The sequence below is a fragment of the Pipistrellus kuhlii genome, unplaced genomic scaffold (assembly GCF_014108245.1).
Source record: "Pipistrellus kuhlii isolate mPipKuh1 unplaced genomic scaffold, mPipKuh1.p scaffold_m20_p_15, whole genome shotgun sequence".
Taxonomy (NCBI): Eukaryota; Metazoa; Chordata; class Mammalia; order Chiroptera; family Vespertilionidae; genus Pipistrellus; species Pipistrellus kuhlii.
This window is the reverse complement of record NW_023425460.1, coordinates 10,708,120-10,725,976: the sequence shown is the minus strand read 5'-3', so window position 1 is coordinate 10,725,976 and position 17,857 is coordinate 10,708,120. Positions and strand designations below refer to the sequence as shown.

Sequence of the window (17,857 nt, the reverse complement as noted above, 5' to 3'; positions counted from 1 at the left end):
TTCTCAAATGAGAGCGTTACTATGCGGAAAGTAAAATAGGTTGGGTCCCCACATTCCCAACAAAAGTGGAAGACAAGTCCTGTATCCCTGCCTGCCGCGGGGTGAGCCACCTGCCGCTGGCGGGGTTGGGGGAGTAGACGCTTGTCTCCAGGGCTGTTTTGGTCCCCACCCTCTCCTCTGTCACAGCCGCCTCCATGACAGTTCTCGTCACGTCGCGTTTATTGGTTCTCTGCCAGGTTGTATACACACGGGACAGGTCTGAGACGCAAAGAAGACAGAACACAGAGCCGCCGGGAGAGAAGGGTGAGATCTAAAATGATGAAAATCCACCATGTTAGGAAGGGAAGCCCTTTGAGGACACCAAGCAGCCTGGAGGGAGTGGCCTCCTGGCCCTCTGCCCAGCTCCTGGCCTCTCTGCGGCCTGCACAGCGGCCGGCGGCCATGACTCCCATGGCCCAGTGGCAGCTGGTTTCCTGGGCTCCAGAAGATTGGGCAGCCAAGGCAGTTCGGACGGGGAGACTCAGGGCTGCCTATAAGTCCAGCCACCTCACTGAGAAAAAAAAAAAAAAAAAGGCGGGGGAAGCCCATTTCCTCTGTGTCTAAAGGGGATATGACGATAGCCAGCCCCTGGCTCCCTCCCTCCGTGAGAACCCCTTCAGTCCGGGCAGACAGGCCCTCTCAGGCCCCCGCCGTCACCACACCGCTCCGCTTCGGTTTCCCGGGGGCTCCCCCAGAAGCCCTTGGGGCGCGTACTCCAAGCACGTTGCCCCTTTCAGGTGAGGCAGGCAGGTGGCGTGGTACGCGAACGTCAGGCGCCCGTGATGCAGGCTGCACTCCACCCTGTGCCGGCCGGCCTGCGGAGTCCGGTCACAGGTGCCAAGCAGGTCGTCGTCCCAGCCAGAGTCTTGGTCCCAGACCTGCACCCTCAGGGGCCCCCCGGAGACCAGGACCACATCCCCAAAGTCCAGCCGCGTCGCCCACCCGGGGTTGTTATTGTTCCACACCGTGCCCGTCCTCAGCTCCTGGCCCCCGAAGAAGACCTTCAGGTAGGCGTCCGCGGATGTGAATATGTCTCCCCACAGACCCGTCGCCTGGAAGTTCATCACCTCTAAGCGGGCCAGGCCCCTCTGCCGGGGGCAGCAGTCCTGGGTGGTGACCGCGGAGCCGTGGCACACGCACTGGCAGGGGTCGTGGGGGCTCTTCTGCTGGCCCGGGCGGCAGGGCCGGCTGCAGTCCCTCCAGCGGGCACGATCCATCACGTACTTGCTCACGGCCTGCCTCAGCGCCTCCCGCCGCGGGTCCTGCTTCCGCAGAAGCTCATGCAGCGGCACCAGGTTGTAGTCCACCAGGCCGGGCCTGTCCGCCAGGGAGCTCACCCAGGCCGAGAACTGCTCGGGCCCCGCGTCTTTCCCGAACAGCAAGTCGGACACAGCGGTGTGGTGGCCGCCCACCACCCGGGAGTAGCGCTCCTGGTAGGCCTGGTGGAAGGACGCCGCGATCTTGTGCTGCCTCTTCTTCTCCTCGCAGGCCTTGTATTCCGACGAGGAGCTGGCGCGGCTGCCGATGCTGACCTCGGCCTCCACGGCCAGGCAGGCCCCCACCTCGTCGGCCGAGAGCCCGCCCAGGGCCAGCTCGCAGGTGCGCAGGGCGGTGAGGGCCAAGACCCTGCCGCCCAGCTCCATGGAGCTGGCGAAGTGGGTGCCGTAGTTGGAGATGAGCCTTCGGTAGTCGGGCTCGGTGGAGGCGTTGAAGTGGGGGGGCAGGTCCCTGATGGCCCTCTTGAACTCGGGGTGGAGTGGCGGAGCGTGCACCAGGTGAAACCTGGGGGTGGGGGGGAGGTGGGGAGGGAAAGACATCAGGTGGGCCCAGCAGAGGGTGGTCTGTCCTGGATTCCGTAACTCCCTCAAGTGCCCAAGGTCACGTACACATGGCAGAGCTGGGACCCGAACCCAGGAAACATACCCTGTCTATGCCTCCTCAATGACTTTGTCGAGGCATTTCCACTTTTCCTTTTTCAAAATAAAGTTTTCCTTTCCTTTTTATTTTCTAACGACAAAAGTGATGCTGCTGCAGCGGGGATGTTCCTCTGGCTTTGGATGCTAGTCCTGTGGTCTTCGTCTGTCTGTCCCATGGCTTGGGCCCCGTATGCCTGGGCTGCTGACGACTCTGGCCATGCAGGTGGAGGTGCCCTGACTCACTGTGAGGTGACCTTCCAGGGTGAGGAACCAGGGCAGGGGGTTTGGGGTTGCCCGATGAGACCACGCATGTCTCAGGCGTGGGACCTCAGTCCCTGAGAACTGGTGCTCAGCCTCGGAGCCCTAATCCCCAGCACGGAGCTTGGCAACACGGACAGGAATAGTGTCTGAATGGACGAAGGAGGCTCCGAGATGGGAGGGACCCAGCCAGGCCCCCTGCCCGCAGAAGGCTGGCAGTGCCCAGGGAAGGGGCTGGGCCCTCAGGAGGCCTGAAGGCACTCTGTTGGGGCTCTCAGCACAGCCTTGCCTGCTTCCTCTCCGCTGTCCCCTCCCTGGGCTCTTCCAGGTCAGGGCCACGGGGTGCTGGACCACCTGGTGTGTGAGGACCTGGGCTGTGGTTTCCTCCTGGTGGCAGCAGCCTTAAGACCCCACTGTGCCATGCCAGGGCTCCCAGGCCACCCAGCATCCCCCAGAACATTGCCAAGCCCCCTCTGCCAGCACCCCCAGCGCTCACCTATAGAAGCGACACTCCACTGTGTCGGTGCTGAAGCTGTACTGGTCCTTGTGGGTTTTGTCAGCTGCAAAGTTGGCCTGTTCGGAGTGCGAGCCGGCCACCGTCATGCGGGCACTGGTGCTGGGCTTGGGGTTTACCTCCAGCCCTGCCTTCCAGTCATTGTGGATGCTGGAAGCTGCTTCCTTGGCCACGGTCTCTGTGGAGCTGGCCTTGGCCCTGACCAGATGGCGCTGGCAGCCTGAGCCCTGGGCCCGCCAGTGGGTGAGCGCCAGGGGCAGGCGCTGGAGGGCACCCCCTTTGAGGGCGTTGCGGCAGAGGGTGCAGGTGCCATCGGGCCGGAGGAAGCTCTCTGTGTCCACCGGGAAGGAGCCTGAGCGCTTGAGACTGGTCACATCCACGCCCTCCCCCGCCAGCTCGGAGCCAGGCACCGCCTTGCGAACGCTCTGGCACTCGGATCTCGCAGCAGTGTAGCAGGGGGCAGGGGCAGGCGTGGGCAGCAGCAGGAGCAGGATGCCCACGAGGAGCACACGGGCGGCCATGGGGCTGTGGAGACAGAGGCTGTCGGAACCCCGGGAAGCTAGGGGCAGAGGTGAGGAGAATGGCCGACAACCTCCCCTCATCCCGATGATCAGGGCACACAGAATGGGGAGGGAATGAAGTGTCTCTCAAGTCACCGGATGTCAGAGCCGGAATGGCCTTTGCACACCTGGCCACCACCTTGTACGGAGGGGCCCAGAGAGGAGAGGGCCTTGCCCGGGTCACAGCCAGAGGAGCCCCTTGCTAAGATCCCCACTACTGAAGGCCTTCTGGGGATCCAGAGGGATGGCTCTGTCCTCACAGTGGCTGCCGGTGGGGAGGGGGCTCTGAGTGCACAGGAGGGGAGCTGAGCGTAGCTGTGGCAGGTTTGGGAGGGGCCTGGGGACTCGGGAGAAGACTGGATTCTGGGGAAGTGCCACCCTGGGCCCTGGAACAAGCCATGCGTCCGGGCCCATTCTGCCCCTCTCATTCTCTTTCCCAAGAAGCCTTTCGTGGAAACGGAGAGGAAACGAGGTGCGTCAGTGTCATCCTCCCCATTCTCCCTCGGGGGTCCTCTCCCTGAGCCCCCGGAAGAGCATTAGCCTACCTTCTAGAATAAGAGCTCTCCGTAGGCACAGGCCCCGAGAAAGCTGGGTGGGAGGGGCCGTCACGTTGGCTCTCCAGGCTCCCTGACACTCAGCCCTGCTTGTGCATCTTCCCCCTCCCCCCTCTGCCCAACGCTCTGTGGAGTTCTACCAGCTACCTTTTGCCACTATCTGACAGCGATACGGTAGAAGGTTCTTCCTCATTTGGAGGTGGCCCTGGGGCCTCACCTGAGCCTGCTTAGGATCTGGACTCTCTCTCTACCTCTACGCCAGTGGTTCTCAACCTTTCTAATGCCGTGGCCCTTTCATACAGTCTCGACCCACAGGTTGAGAACCGCTAGCAGGGTCGCCTAAGACCATCGGAAAACACAGATATTTGCATTACGATTCATCACAGTAGCAACATTACAGTTATGAAGTAGCAACAAAAATAATTTTATGGTTGGGAGTCACCACAACGTGAGGAACGGTATTACAGGGTTGTGGCATTAGAAAGGTTGAGAACCACTGCTCTATGCAAATGAACTCCTGAGGGCTGCTCCCCTCTCAGAACCTTCGGGGGACAGGGGTGAGGGTGGTGGTGGGGCAGTCTCTCTGAACCCCCGGGACTGTGGAGGTCAGGAGCTGCCCCCGCATTCCCTCTGTGCCCGGCCCAGAGGACTGACTGCATGGTGGGGGTCCGGGCAACACGGCAGCCCCCAGGGCAGTAACAGAACAAGGGGAGTCTTTCAAAGGCCCCTCCGAGGGCTATTCCATTCCGGAGGCCAGCACAGCTCAGACCCTCAACCCAAGGAGCTCAGCTCCCTCTGGGCCCCCATCCTAGTGTCTCCCAGGAAGCTCCACATGTAAAGGGGTCTCAGAGCTATGCATTCCAACCTCTTAATGTTAGAGGTGAGGAAACGGAGGCCCCACGTCAGAGGGAGGTTGCTCAGGGGGTCCGTGAGCAGCACAGCCCGGGACCCACGTCTCTCATCTTTACAGGTCACAGCACTTCCTATCCCATCAGGCTCTTCTTCCAAAGGAGCAGCCTCCCTCCAGGCCCCCCTGACCCCACCCAGGACTCCCAGCCTCCTGACCCCCAGCTTCCCCATACCTGGAGTCCTGCAGTGAGATGCTCCCACACAGACACCCTCTCTCGTCACAGGAAGCTCCTGAAGTGTGTCAGCCCTCCCAGCAGGCTCACCCTATAGCTCATCACCAGGCCACCTCTCACATCACTTCTGCTTCCTGCCCTGCCCTCCTGCCTCCGCCCCCAACTGTGGTCACACATCTCAAATCCCCGCCCCCCCCCCCCCCCCAGTCCCCCGCCAGCACCCACCCTGTCCTCACCTCCTCATCCGGCCCCGCTGACAGCCCTCAGGAAGCAAACTGTGAGGCCAGAGGCGCAGCCGCCAAGCGGAGCACCCTGGGGCGAGGGGCCTGGGGCAACAGCGAGGCCTCGTGGAGTGAACACAGGGGCCTGAGGACTTCCATGGTCCACTCTGGTGTCAGGGCACTTCCCTGGGGGGCGCTACAGAGCAGGAACTCCCAGCTGGGCCAGCCCGCTCGTGTCCTAGCTTTGTGGCTGGCAAGTTCCTTTAGCCTCTCTGTGCCTCAGTTTCCTCAGCTAAAAGCGAGAATAACAATAGTGTAGATGGCAGAGGTTGTAAACATTTTGGGGAGTTGCTACACGTGAAGTGCCTAGGACAATGCCTGGCCCTGAGCCAGCATTCATGTGTGACCAGCCCGTCCTCCCTGAGTGGCATGTGTGTGTGTTTGTGTGTGTGTGTGTGTGTGTGTATGGGGGGAATAAACATTGTTCAAACCTCTTTGCCCACTTCCTGCCCACACCTATCCCCCAGCTCAGCCCAGACTCTGAGCCCTAAACACATACCCGAGGACAGGGTGTCCTGCCTGTGAGAATCACTGTGAGAATCAGTGGCCACCGTGGTCCCACCCTTGCCCTGGCCCGTGGCTGCAGCCACAGGGACCCCACTGGGGAGAGATATTTGGGTGGGACCAAGGTCCAGTGGTCTTCTTCAGTTTCCGTGTTCCTCGAGGTCAGGGTGGGTAAAGTTTCCATGGGTTGATTGACTCACAGAGCGTCTTCGGGGGACAATGTCACACCGATCTGAAATGGGGTCAGCTGGGTAAGTGGGGAGCCTTCACTTCGCCCTCCAACCGCATCGGCGATGGGGACAGATAGCCGCAGACCCAGACCACGTGTGACACCATGCAGTGGCTCATACCTTGAGTTCATGTCCCCCTGGCTGCTTACGGGAAGAGGGGCTCACGTTGCCTTCTCGAACTTGACTCACTCCTCCCTCAACGGTCCCACCCCCTCTCCCAGAAATCGCAGCTTGTTGGTTTTCTTTTTAAGATTCCACATGTATTTGTCTTTATCTGACTTATCTCACCCTCAGGGTCCATCCATGTTTTCACAAATGGCAAGATTTTCTTTTTTAATGGCTGAACAATATTCCATTGTGTAATACTCCATTGTGTGTGTGTGTGTGTGTGTGTGTGTGTGTCACATTTTCTTTATCCACTCACCCATGGAGGGACACTTAGGTTGTTTTCATATCTTGGTCATTATAAATAATGTTGCAATGAACATGGGAGTGATTATCTTTTCAAATTTGTGTTTTTGTTTTCTTTGTATAGATACCTATACGCGGAAATCATAAATTTCCTTATGATTTTTCTTTGACTTGTGAGTTTTTTTTTTAAAGTATGCCTTTTGTATTTCTACAAAAATGGAATTTTAAATACTTTTGGTTATTGATTTTCAACATATTGTAGTTACCCTGTAGTCAGAACATATTGTCTATATGACCACCATTCTTTGATGTATGTTGAAATTTTCTCTATGGTCTACCAAACATTCAGTTTTGTAAATGTCCCTGTGGACCTGAGCAGAAAAATTTTATTCTATAATTTAAAATAGTCTTTTATTTTATAATTTGCTAAATTTTGGGTACAGGGTTCAATGTCCAGACCTATGGTCTTTTGATATATTAATTACTGAGAGAATCATGCCACAATCTCTCCCTGTGAGGATAGATTGTTTAAGACCTATACATTTCCCCTTACAGCTAGAGTTCTGTCAACTTTTACTTTATGTTTTGAGGCTATTTTATTAAACAAGTTTAACATTGTTTGTTTCCCAGTGAATTGAACTCTTTATGTAGTAACCCCTTTAATCCCAAATAATGCAATTTTGTCCATGATTGTAGAGCTATCCCAACTTCCTCTTTTTTATTGTTGTTTTTAACTGTGATAAAACACACATAGCATAAAATTTACCATCTTAGTAATTTTTAAGTGTCCTGACTAATACTCATCTTGGAGATCTTCTATCTTACTTTCAAACTCTGTTAAACATAATTAGTTAGATTTTGTTTTGTCATCTAATCTATCTATATAACTGTGCATTAAGCCATTCACATTTACTGTGATTACTGCTCTATGAGAGTTTATTTCTAAGAAATTACATTTTTTTCTCTTACTGGTTTAGATCTTAAAATCTTTCTGATTCTTTAGTGTTTATCCAGAAAAATGCTAACATTCCCTCTTTGCAAGGTCTAAAGTTGTTAGTATTATTCTCTTTTTCCAGGGATACTTAGAATGTTATTAACTAATATCCCCCTTTCTGCTTCTGAGGTCTATTTTTACCCAGTATTTTAGCTCTATCTTACTTTTCCTCCACTAGATTAGTCATTGGGTACTATGATTTCATGTTTACCCATGTGCTTCCCAATGTCTTTGCTCATTATTCTTTCATCTCTGAGCTCCTTTTGGGGATAATTTCCTTTTTCTTCTTAAAGTACACCCATTTACAAGTACTTTCAGCGGGTGTCTCTGGGAGCTGTTTCTGTTTGCCTGGAATGTCTTTACGTCACCCTCGTTTTTGAACCATAATTTTAGCTGGTTGACACTCCGGAGTTAGTGCTGGTTGACACCTCTTAAAATAACTTTGAAGTGAGCTCTCTGTTTCGGGCTTCTATTGTGGCCATTCCTTTTTAGAGAATTTGTCTTCTTTTTGAGGGGAGGGACTGTTAAGATCTTTCCATTTTTGATTTTCCGAAAATTTGCTACAAACCATGAAGATAGAAATGAATTGCTTTTCTAAGCTTTTAGTTATTTGCTAAAATCGGTGACAGGTTCAACCACAACTGAAATGAAATGACCCAAATAAAGTACGTCAGTGCCAACTGTTCCATCGAACCCGTGTTTCCCCATGCGCACAGCACCGGTCAGTCTTGGTGGCATTGTTTGAGGGCTGCCCCTCTAAGCCCTCTGTTGTTTGCACAGTCAGTGATGGTCTTCTCCATTCCCAGTGGAACTGCCTTCCGGAGTTTCCAGTGTTATGTTTTCCCACAGACCATTCCCAGATTCTGTGACCTGACTCTGCTGCAAATGGTGAAGTTTTGGCTATGGTTTGTCTTAAATACTCAATTATATAACTTTATATCATAACTTAGAGCAAAAACATATTTTAACATACAGATAGCTTATAAAAACAAGAGGAAGAAGTTTGCTTGAGATGGAGGATTTGGAAAGGCCAGCATGGCTTGTAATTGGTGTGGAGGTGTCAGCATTTTTGAGTTCCGCTAAGACAGTGGTTGGCAAACTCATTAGTCAACAGAGCCAAATATCAACAGTACAACAATTGGAATTTCTTTTTTTTTTTTTTAAATATATATTTTATTGATTTTGTACAGAGAGGAAGGGAGAGAGATAGAGTTAGAAACATCGATGAGAGAGAAACATCGATCAGCTGCCTCTTGCACACCCCCTACTGTGGATGTGCCCGCAACCAAGGCACATGCCCTTGACCGGAATCGAACCCGGGACTCTTCAGTCCCTAAGCTGACGCTCTATCCATTGAGCCAAACTGGTCTCGGCGATTGGAATTTCTTTTGAGAGCCAAATCTTTTAAACTTAAACTTCTTCAAAATAGACTTGCCCAGGCTGTGGTATTTTGTGGAAGAGCCACACTTAAGGGGCCAAAGAGCCGTATGTGGCTCTCAAGCCGCAGTTTGCCTACCACTGCCCTAAGATGTCTGGGCCACTGTCATAGTCTTCTCTGTTCAGAGCAATGACTTCTAAGCTTAGATTTGTGACACTCTGGGTGTCACCGATGTCTCTGGAGGTGTGGATTGCTTTTCATTTATCCTGTTCGGGATTTGTTCTTCCTGAATCTGAGGATTTGCATTTTTCACCATCCTGGAAAACAGCTTAGCCCTTAGCCCTTGCTGTCCTGTCTCCCTCATTCTCTGTACTGGCCTTCTGGAATATGAATGAGATATATTTGCTACTTTCTGCTCTGTACTGACTTCCCATTATTTTCTCCAGTTCTTTGTTGTAATTCACTAATTCTTGCTTTTGCTGTGTTTAGTCTACTATTTAATCCACTTATTGAATTTTTAAATTAGGCAATATATTGTCCAAGATAAAAAAAAAAACAACAATATAAGAAGATACACAGTGAATCTTCTTGCTCCTGCCCCTTTTCTCCATGGCACCCTGCCAACTCACCATCACAGGTGCCCCCTCTCTCCTTTTTGGATTCTTTGGTGTCTTCTCAGAGGTATTTTCACACAAATATAAGCAAATTCTAGTATAACTAGTATAACATATCTAAGCAAAGGGAGAAAATTGCTTATTTTCTCCCTTTTTCACACAAAAGTAATCATGTTATACATCTTGCTTTGTATTTTGATTTTGTTATTAAAAGGTATAATTTGAAGATATTTCCATATCAGCACATAGAAAGTTTCCCCATTCTTTTATTATTTTAAATGGTTGCATGGCATTTTATTATATGGGTGAAATATAATTTATTTGACCAGCCCCTTATTTATGGATATTTAAATTATTAAAAAATTTTTTTGTTCTCACAATGTTGCAATCAACTTAGTACATAACTGATTAGTTGGATCTGAATTTTATGCATGTTCCCTTTTGTTAAAAATTACATGTATACGTACATTACAAATATCCATATATAGGATGTATATATGTACATGCTAATACGGGTGTATATGTATATACGTGCCATCCACAGGCGTGGCATTCGTTTTCACTTTTACCATGAGTGTGTGAGTGGGCCTATTTTCCCTCAGTCTTACCTACAGAGTGTGGGTCTTCCAGAATTTTGTTAAGTTAATGTTTTTTTTATAACTTTATTTATTTATTTATTTATTTTATTGATTTTTTTACAGAGAGGAAGAGAGAGGGATAGAGAGATAGAAACATCGATGAGAGAGAATCATCAATCAGCTGCCTCTTGCACGCTCCCTACTGGGGATGTGCCAGCAACCAAGGTACATGCCCTTGACCGGAATCGAACCTGGGACCTTTCAGTCTGTAGGCTGAGGCTCTATCCACCGAGCCAAAACAGTTTTTGGCTATTAAGTTAATTTTTACTTTTAATGATTTATATTTTTATTTATGTACTCTGTTTCATATTGTTTTAAATTTCATAATTATGTTTTCTATTCCTTAACCATTTTTTAAAAACATTCAAACATACTCTTTTAAAATTTTACATCTAGCTAACACCTGAAGCTTTGGCACATCTAATTCTTTATCATGTGATATCAGCTGGATCATCCCTCTGGGTGGCTTGTATCCTTGCTGTGTTGCTCAGAAGTTCAGACGGTGAGCTCAGGCTTAGGGGCTCTTCATCCGTGGGAATATTGCAAAGCCTGGGTTGAGACTGTCACCCCAAAGCAGGTCTGCATTTGCTTTTGGGAGGCGTCTCCCAGTGTTACCCACCCAGCTATTTTTGCTTGTATTTTGGGGTGGCACCTTCTCACCCACACCGGCAGTGTAAACTTGAACCTCCAATGTCGGGAAGGTCAGGCTGTGGTTATGACGCTGTAGGAGACACTCTGTCCTTCCACTCAGAGTTGAGACTGAGACAAACAAGTGTCGTACTTGACTCCCTTTCCCAGTAAATAGACCCTTTTTCTAGTCTATCCTTTCATGGATATTATTAGCCCTCTGAGAATTTATTTAGGTTTTATGTGGGATGATCTCAGCCTCAGTTCCCCTACCTCTGCCCCCCACCCCACGATGTCACTGCTCTTTACCTCTGTGGTTATTGTAACGTAGGCTCCAGAGGCACGTGCCCTCAGGGCACCCAAGGCAGGTCTGTCTGCTTTTCTCTCTAGTTCTTACCTCTTTGGTTCCTGGAACCTTGGAATGCCTCTTACTTATTTTCAATTTCATCTATGCTTCCTGATGCAGGTTCTTTTACAGAGAGGAAGGGAGAAGGATAGAGAGAAACACTGGTGAGAGAGAAACATCGATCAGCTGCCTCCTGCACACCTCCTACTGGGGATGTGGCCACTGCAACCAAGGTACATGCCCTTGACCGGAATTGAACCTGGGACCCTTCAGTCCACAGGCCCAAACCGGCCAGGGCCTGATGCAGGCTCTTATATTTAATGCAGGTTCTCTAGGTATTTTGCAGCAGGGGGAAATTTAAGAATAATTATTCTATAGTATTTGACTTCACAAATGTTATTCATTCAATAAATATTTATTCAACAAACATTGAATGAAATATTTATTTATTGACTACCAAACTAGACTATCCTAGTCTTTCTATTTTATTCAAAAAGATTCAAAAGGCTCTGATAAGTATAGCAACCACCATTTAATTCACACTCCATTAGATGAAGGGAATTTTTTTTTGTCAGTTTTAACAGAGATCTAAGCCCATGGTAGATGATGGGGACAGGGTTATGGTAGTTACAAATCCACACTGAGAATATTTTTATATGGGACCCACCCAACTAAGGTAGCATTAAAAGGACATTTGTAACACCCTTTAAAATTGTTTAAAAATTTTAAAATTAATCCTCACCCAAGGATATTTTTTCATTGATTTTTAGAGAGAATGGAAGAGGAGGGGAAGACAGAGAGAGAGAGAGAGTCCCACATACACCCTGACCAAGGCTGGGGATTGAGCCTGCAACCGAGGTACATGCTCTTGACGGAAATCGAGCCGGGGACCCTTCAGTCCATGTTCTATCCACTGAGCCAAATTGACTGGGGCAGTGGTCGGCAAACTCATTAGTCAACAGAGCCAAATATCAATACAGTGGTGCCTGGCATAAAGAACGCCTCGCACAGCGAACGCTGCACACAACGAACTTCATTTCATGATTCATACAACGAACTTCGTTTCACACAACGAAGTCGCCCGAGCTTCCACGACTGCTTCGCCCGAGCTTCCACGATCGCTGCCAATGTATTGCATCCTTCCGCGCAGGCACTGCAGGCAGTCGTTAGTCACTGCGCTTAACTTAAGCACGTATCGCGGCAATCGTTCTTCATTACGAATTAAATCACGCACGTATCACGGCAGTCGTCCTTTTAAGTTAAACTCAATATTTTTTTTTATATCATGGCTTCTAAAAAAAAGCAGGAAGGTGATTTCTGTTGAAATGAAACAGAAAATAATTAGAAGGAGTGAATGTGGGGTAAAACAGTGTGACCTCGTCAAAGAGTTTGGCCTCAGCAAGACCACCATTTTCACCATTTTGACAAATAAGGATGCAATCAAATCAGCCAAAGTAGCCAAAGGAGTATCAAAACTATTTCATGAAAAACATAGGTCTTCAATCCACGAGGAAATGGAGAGGCTATTAGCGATTTGGATTAAGGACAGGCAGGTGAAAGGTGACGTAACAACCCAAGATATTATCTGTCACAAAGCCAAGAGAATTTATGACGATCTAAAGAAAAACGTCCCTGGAAGTAGCAGCAATCAAGATAATGAAGAAGAATTCAAAGCCAGCAGGGGGTGGTTTTTTAGATTTAAGAAAAGGTGTGGAATCCACAGCGTTACTATGCATGGTGAGGCTGGCAGTGCTGACAAGAAAGAAGCAGAAAAGTTCTCTATTAACTTTCAAAAATGTATTAAGGATGAAGGATACTGCCCACAACAAGTGTTCAATGCCGATGAAACGGGTCTTTTCTGGAAAAGAATGCCGAGCAGAACCTTCATTACAAAAGAGGAGAAGAAATTGGCAGGACACAAAGCCATGAAGGACAGACTTACCCTTATGTTTTCGTCTAATGCCAGTGGAGACCTCAAGATCAAACCTCTATTGGTTTATCACTCTGAAAATCCAAGAATTTTCAAGAAAAATACTAACGTTATTAAGTCCAAACTGCCCGTCCATTGGAAGTCCAATCAAAAAGCCTGGGTGACCCAAGTTATCTTCAACGAATGGATTCTGGAAACCTTTGCTCCTGCCGTGAAGAAATTCTTGCTGGAAAAAGAACTGCCGCTCAAAGCCCTTCTGATACTTGACAATGCCCCTTCTCACCCAAAAGACCTAGAGGAAATATTGCAGGAAAAATATCCTTTTATCAAGGTGCAGTATTTGCCACCAAACACCACATCCATTCTTCAGCCAATGGATCAGCAAGTTATTGCGAACTTTAAAAAACTCTACACTAGAGCCCTCTTTAATAAGGTGTTTGAAGAATGCGAGTTTGGTGGAGACAATATGACTGTCCGAAAGTTTTGGAAGGAGAAATTTGATGTCCTTATGGCAATACGACTTATACAGAAGGCCTGGGAAGAAGTGTCACAAAGGACCCTCATTTCTGCTTGGAAGATGCTTGTGCCTTCGTGGACCCAGGAAGAAGCAGTAGTTGATGACACATAAGTGGTGAAGGACATCATCACAGTGGCCCAAAGGTTGGAATTAGAGGTAGAGGAAGAGGATGTAGAGGAGCTTATTGAGGAACACGAAGAAGAGCTGACAACTGAAGAGCTCCAAGCACTTCTGGTCCAGCAACAGGACAATGCTCAAAGGGAAGCGTCATCTGATAACGAGGAGCAACAATCAAACAATCAACCAATCCCAACTGCTGACATCAAGAACATCCTGGTCAAATGGAAAGCAGTTCAGGAGTTTACCAATGCCCACTATCCAGATTCAGCTGAAGCAAACAGGATCAACGATCTTTACTCCGATACTCTTGTCCATTATTTCCGGCAGATGTTGGAGAAAAGAGAAAAACAAACGACTTTGGACAGGTTTTTCATGAAACCATCGGCCAAAAAGCAGAAAATGGATGAAGATGTGCAAGATTCGGTAGACTCTACTTAGTCTGTCTTAAAATTAAAAAAATGTGTGTGTGTTTTTTTAAAAAAATTATGTTTTTAGATGTATCTAAATAAAAATAATAACAAAAAATTTATCTTTTTTTATGTCATCTTAGCATATTTTATGCTACAGAACAAATTATTTTTTTTAACATGTATTGTTATGGGAAAACACGTTTCACATAACGAACTTTCTGCATAACAGACTTGCTCCTGGAACGAATTAAGTTCGTTGTGTGAGGCACCACTGTAGTACAATGATTGAAATTTCTTTTGAGAGCCAAATTTTTTAAACTTAAACTTCTGGTAATGCCACATCTTCAAAATAGAGTTGCCAGGCCATGGTATTTTGTGGAAGAGCCACACTCAAGGGGCCAAAGAGCCTCATGTGGCTCACAAACTGCAGTTTGCCAACCACAGGGCTAGGGCTAACATCCTTGATTGGGGTGTAATCTCTATTGACTAATAAAACAGGAATTTAGACTGCTAAGGTGCATATCATAGAAATGAGTAGTAACAGTAGAATCTCTTGCTTTCTTATCATTTAAAACAACGAGGGTTGCTATAAGAATAGCTCACTGTGGGACTCTCCCAGAACGCAGGTACTTACAGGGGCTAGACGGACATCAGGCTCCTCACTCTCTCCTGTCCTCTTGTATTTCTCTTTCTGACTTCACAGTCTCTCATTGCCTCTTCGTTCTCTGCCCCATTCTTCACTTTCACCAGGCTGCCTCCGCGGCTCACTCATCTGCTCCAATGGCCCACGGTAGCTGTTGAAAACTGGCAGCCCAGCCTTCTCCATGGACTCCCATGGCTCACCCTCTTGATATGAGCATAGACTTTACTTGTACAAAGACCTTCACACACATTATTTCATCTATGCTTAACAACATTGTGATAAAACCAGAATTATTTTTAAAATTATGTCTTTAATTAAGAGAGAGAGAGAGAGAGAGAGAGAGAGAGAGAGAGAGAGAGAGAGAGAGAGAGAGAGAGAGAGAGATTCGGCAAGAAGTTCTTGCCCAGTATTACATAGCTAACCAGTGGCAGAGCAGGGACCAACCCTGGGTTTTCTGGTGGGGGCCAGCATTTTCTTAGAAGCTCGGCTCACATACAGCTGCCCAGTGAGTGATTTCACATCCAAGCAAAATTCCAACATCTGGAAAGATTATTTCTAACTCATCAGTGCGTTCTTAATTTTCGGATGTTTTTTTTAAAGAACGGTGGGTCTGAGCGTTTTCTGTGAGAGTGGTGGCCTCGGATTATAGAGTTAAAAAAAACTGGTGTGGGTTTTGTGAGTGTCCTGCGGGCCATGCTTGGCCACCTACGGGAGTTTTTGAGGGGTTACTAGTGGCCAATGACTTGTGAAAACATGTTTCTCTGAGCTCAAACATGCATGGAAAAAAAAAAAAAGAAGTTCTGAGTAAGAGGCTGACTAACGACTCTTTGGAAGAAATTGAGCAGTGTCTGAAACCCGAACACCTGCCTTTCAGCTAGAAAAGTGTCTTTCTCAAACCCCACAGCCCTGGACAGCACAATGCACTGTGCACACTCACCCGTTATGTGACTCATCAGTGAAGTCTTTGCTCAACACCTGTGTGTGCCAGGTGCTGCTAGGTGTGGATCATGACAGAGAGAGTGACAAAAGCACGCAAGACAGGAGTCTATCCTTCAAGGCACTCCCGACCCACAGACGTTGTAGCTCCATGACCACGTTTACTGCCTTGGAAGCCGGACTGAAATCCCAGCTCTATCACAACTAGCAATTAACCTCGGGTGAGTACAGTATCTGACCTCTCTAAGCCTCGGTGTTCTCATCTATAAAACGAGGCCAATATTTGTATTGAGTCAACTACTTCAATAACGCAAAGTATTCACATGGAGAGTGAGGTGATGTGTGTAAAGGGTATGGCACAGACGAAAAGATCTAAATAAAAGTTAGGCTACTGGCAAACAATCGTAAAGAAGGTTTGGGATGTGTGGCTTGGAAATGTGGAGCCACAGCAGTCCAGAGTGATGGTTTGGGGTTTCATTAATCTCCTGACGTCACCAGAATAGGATGCTCTCGAAGGATTGTCAGGTGGCCGAGGCTGTGCAGAGAGAGGAGTAGCAGGAGCAGAGGCATAGAGGCAAAAAGGAGGGACCCACATCAAGGAAATAGCTTTTGGTTGTGGGTAGGATTTGTGTAGAGGGGACCAATAGGAAGATATTAATTAATTATAATTATTACACACATCTCATATTTATTTATTTATTTATTTATTTAATTTATTTTTTAAAACATATTTTATTGATTTTTTTGCCCCCCTCCCTCCCTCCCACACATCCCCTCCCTCCCCAGAGTTTTATGTCCATTGGTTGTACTTATATGCATGTATACAAGTCCTTCGGTTGATCTATTATCTCCCCCAGATCCTCCTCCCCTCCCCGCTGTAATTTGACAATCTGCTTGTTGCTTTACTGTCTCTATATCTATCTTTTGGTTCATCAATTTATAATGATCTTTATTATCCACAAATGAGTGGGGTCATGTGGTGTTTCTCTTTCATTGATTGGCTTATTTCACTCAGCATGATGTTCTCCAATTCCATCCAGGTTGCTGCAAATGATGAGAATTCCTTCTTTTTTTATAGCAGCATACACACATCTCATATTTAATATTCACTATCTGCTAGACACCTTGGAAGTGCTTTATAATTATGATGCGAATTAATCTTCCTACTAGCATGTGAAATGGAAATCTCCGCATGAACTGTTGAAACTTACCAGCCAACTATCCCTTCTAGGACAAATCTTCAAAGGAGAAATGGCTGGGAGTATAACCTAAACTGAACAGGAGAGTTAGGAACCAAGAGAAGATCCAGCTACACGTTGGGGAGGGTCACAGAGGAAGCAGTTCTCAGAGGCCTCTAAGCCACGCTCTGAAAACATTTTTTTAGTATAACAGAAGAGGGAGCCCTAGAGTCAAGAATCTTGGCCAAGAAATCCTTGCACATTCTCCCCGCGGAGGAGTACAACTTAAAAGTCCACTAACAATAGATAGGTGACTAAATGGTGGTGTATTTGTGCAATGGAAGCTACACAGCAACAAAAAATGGTGAACAACCAATACAAAAACATGGATGGATCTCACACATAAGTATGAATGAAGAAAACCCAACACCAGAGAATACAAACTATGATTCTACCTACATGAAGTTCAAAATAGGGAAAACCCATCTATGGTGACTGAGGTTAGAATAGGGCTATTTTAAGAAGAAGGATTAGGGATGGGGAAATGCTGGCAGCCTGAGCCCAGGGTGAGCCAGGCAATGAGCACGAGGGGCAGGCGTTGGGGGGTGGGGTGGAGGTGGCGTCTTGCTGCAGGGTATGATGGCAGAGGGTGCAGGTGCTGTGGGGGAAAGGAAGCTGCGTGACCACTGAGAAGGAGCTCAAGGGCAGGAGGCTAGTCACTTCCTCGCCCTCCTCTGCCAGCTACTAGCAGATATGCTCTTACTTGGAGCATGGCTGTGTGGCTGGGGACCATGGTGGGCAGGGGCAGCTGATAGAGAAGGATGTCAGGAAGGAGCAGGCAGGTGGCCACAGTGGTGCAGAGGTGGGCACTTGCTCATGTGGAGCTGAGCCTGAGCAGGGCTTGTAAGAGACAGGTCTCTACAGCATCTTCCCCCCTTTTCCTGCCCCCACCTCTCCACATACCACTGTGGACTCAAGCCACCCCAGCCCCCTCTCTAGCACCTCCACCTCCTGCACAAGGCAGGTCTCCTGGCAACAGTGGAGCTAGTGTGGGGTGAAGAGCAGGAGCTAAGACTGGCTCACCTGAGGGTACTCCGGGGTCCCCTGGAAGGAAGTAAGCCTCATTCTGAAGCTTGGACATGGTGCATGACTAATGACCCCAGTTTTCCCAGGACAG

General features: G+C 48.1%; 1 protein-coding gene across 1 annotated transcript; it reads right to left on the bottom strand.

Annotated features, from left to right (window-relative positions):
- Nucleotides 1–263: 263 nt before the first annotated feature.
- On the bottom strand, nucleotides 264–5,043 carry PRF1 (perforin 1). The gene is made up of 3 exons (XM_036438225.2): nucleotides 4,924–5,043; nucleotides 2,710–3,252; nucleotides 264–1,821 (listed from the first exon to the last, which is right to left on the bottom strand). The coding sequence occupies exons 2-3, from the start codon at nucleotides 3,246–3,248 to the stop codon at nucleotides 693–695; spliced, it is 1,668 nt and encodes a 555-aa protein (XP_036294118.1). The 5' UTR covers nucleotides 3,249–3,252; nucleotides 4,924–5,043; the 3' UTR covers nucleotides 264–692.
- Between the last annotated feature and the right edge of the window lie 12,814 nt (nucleotides 5,044–17,857).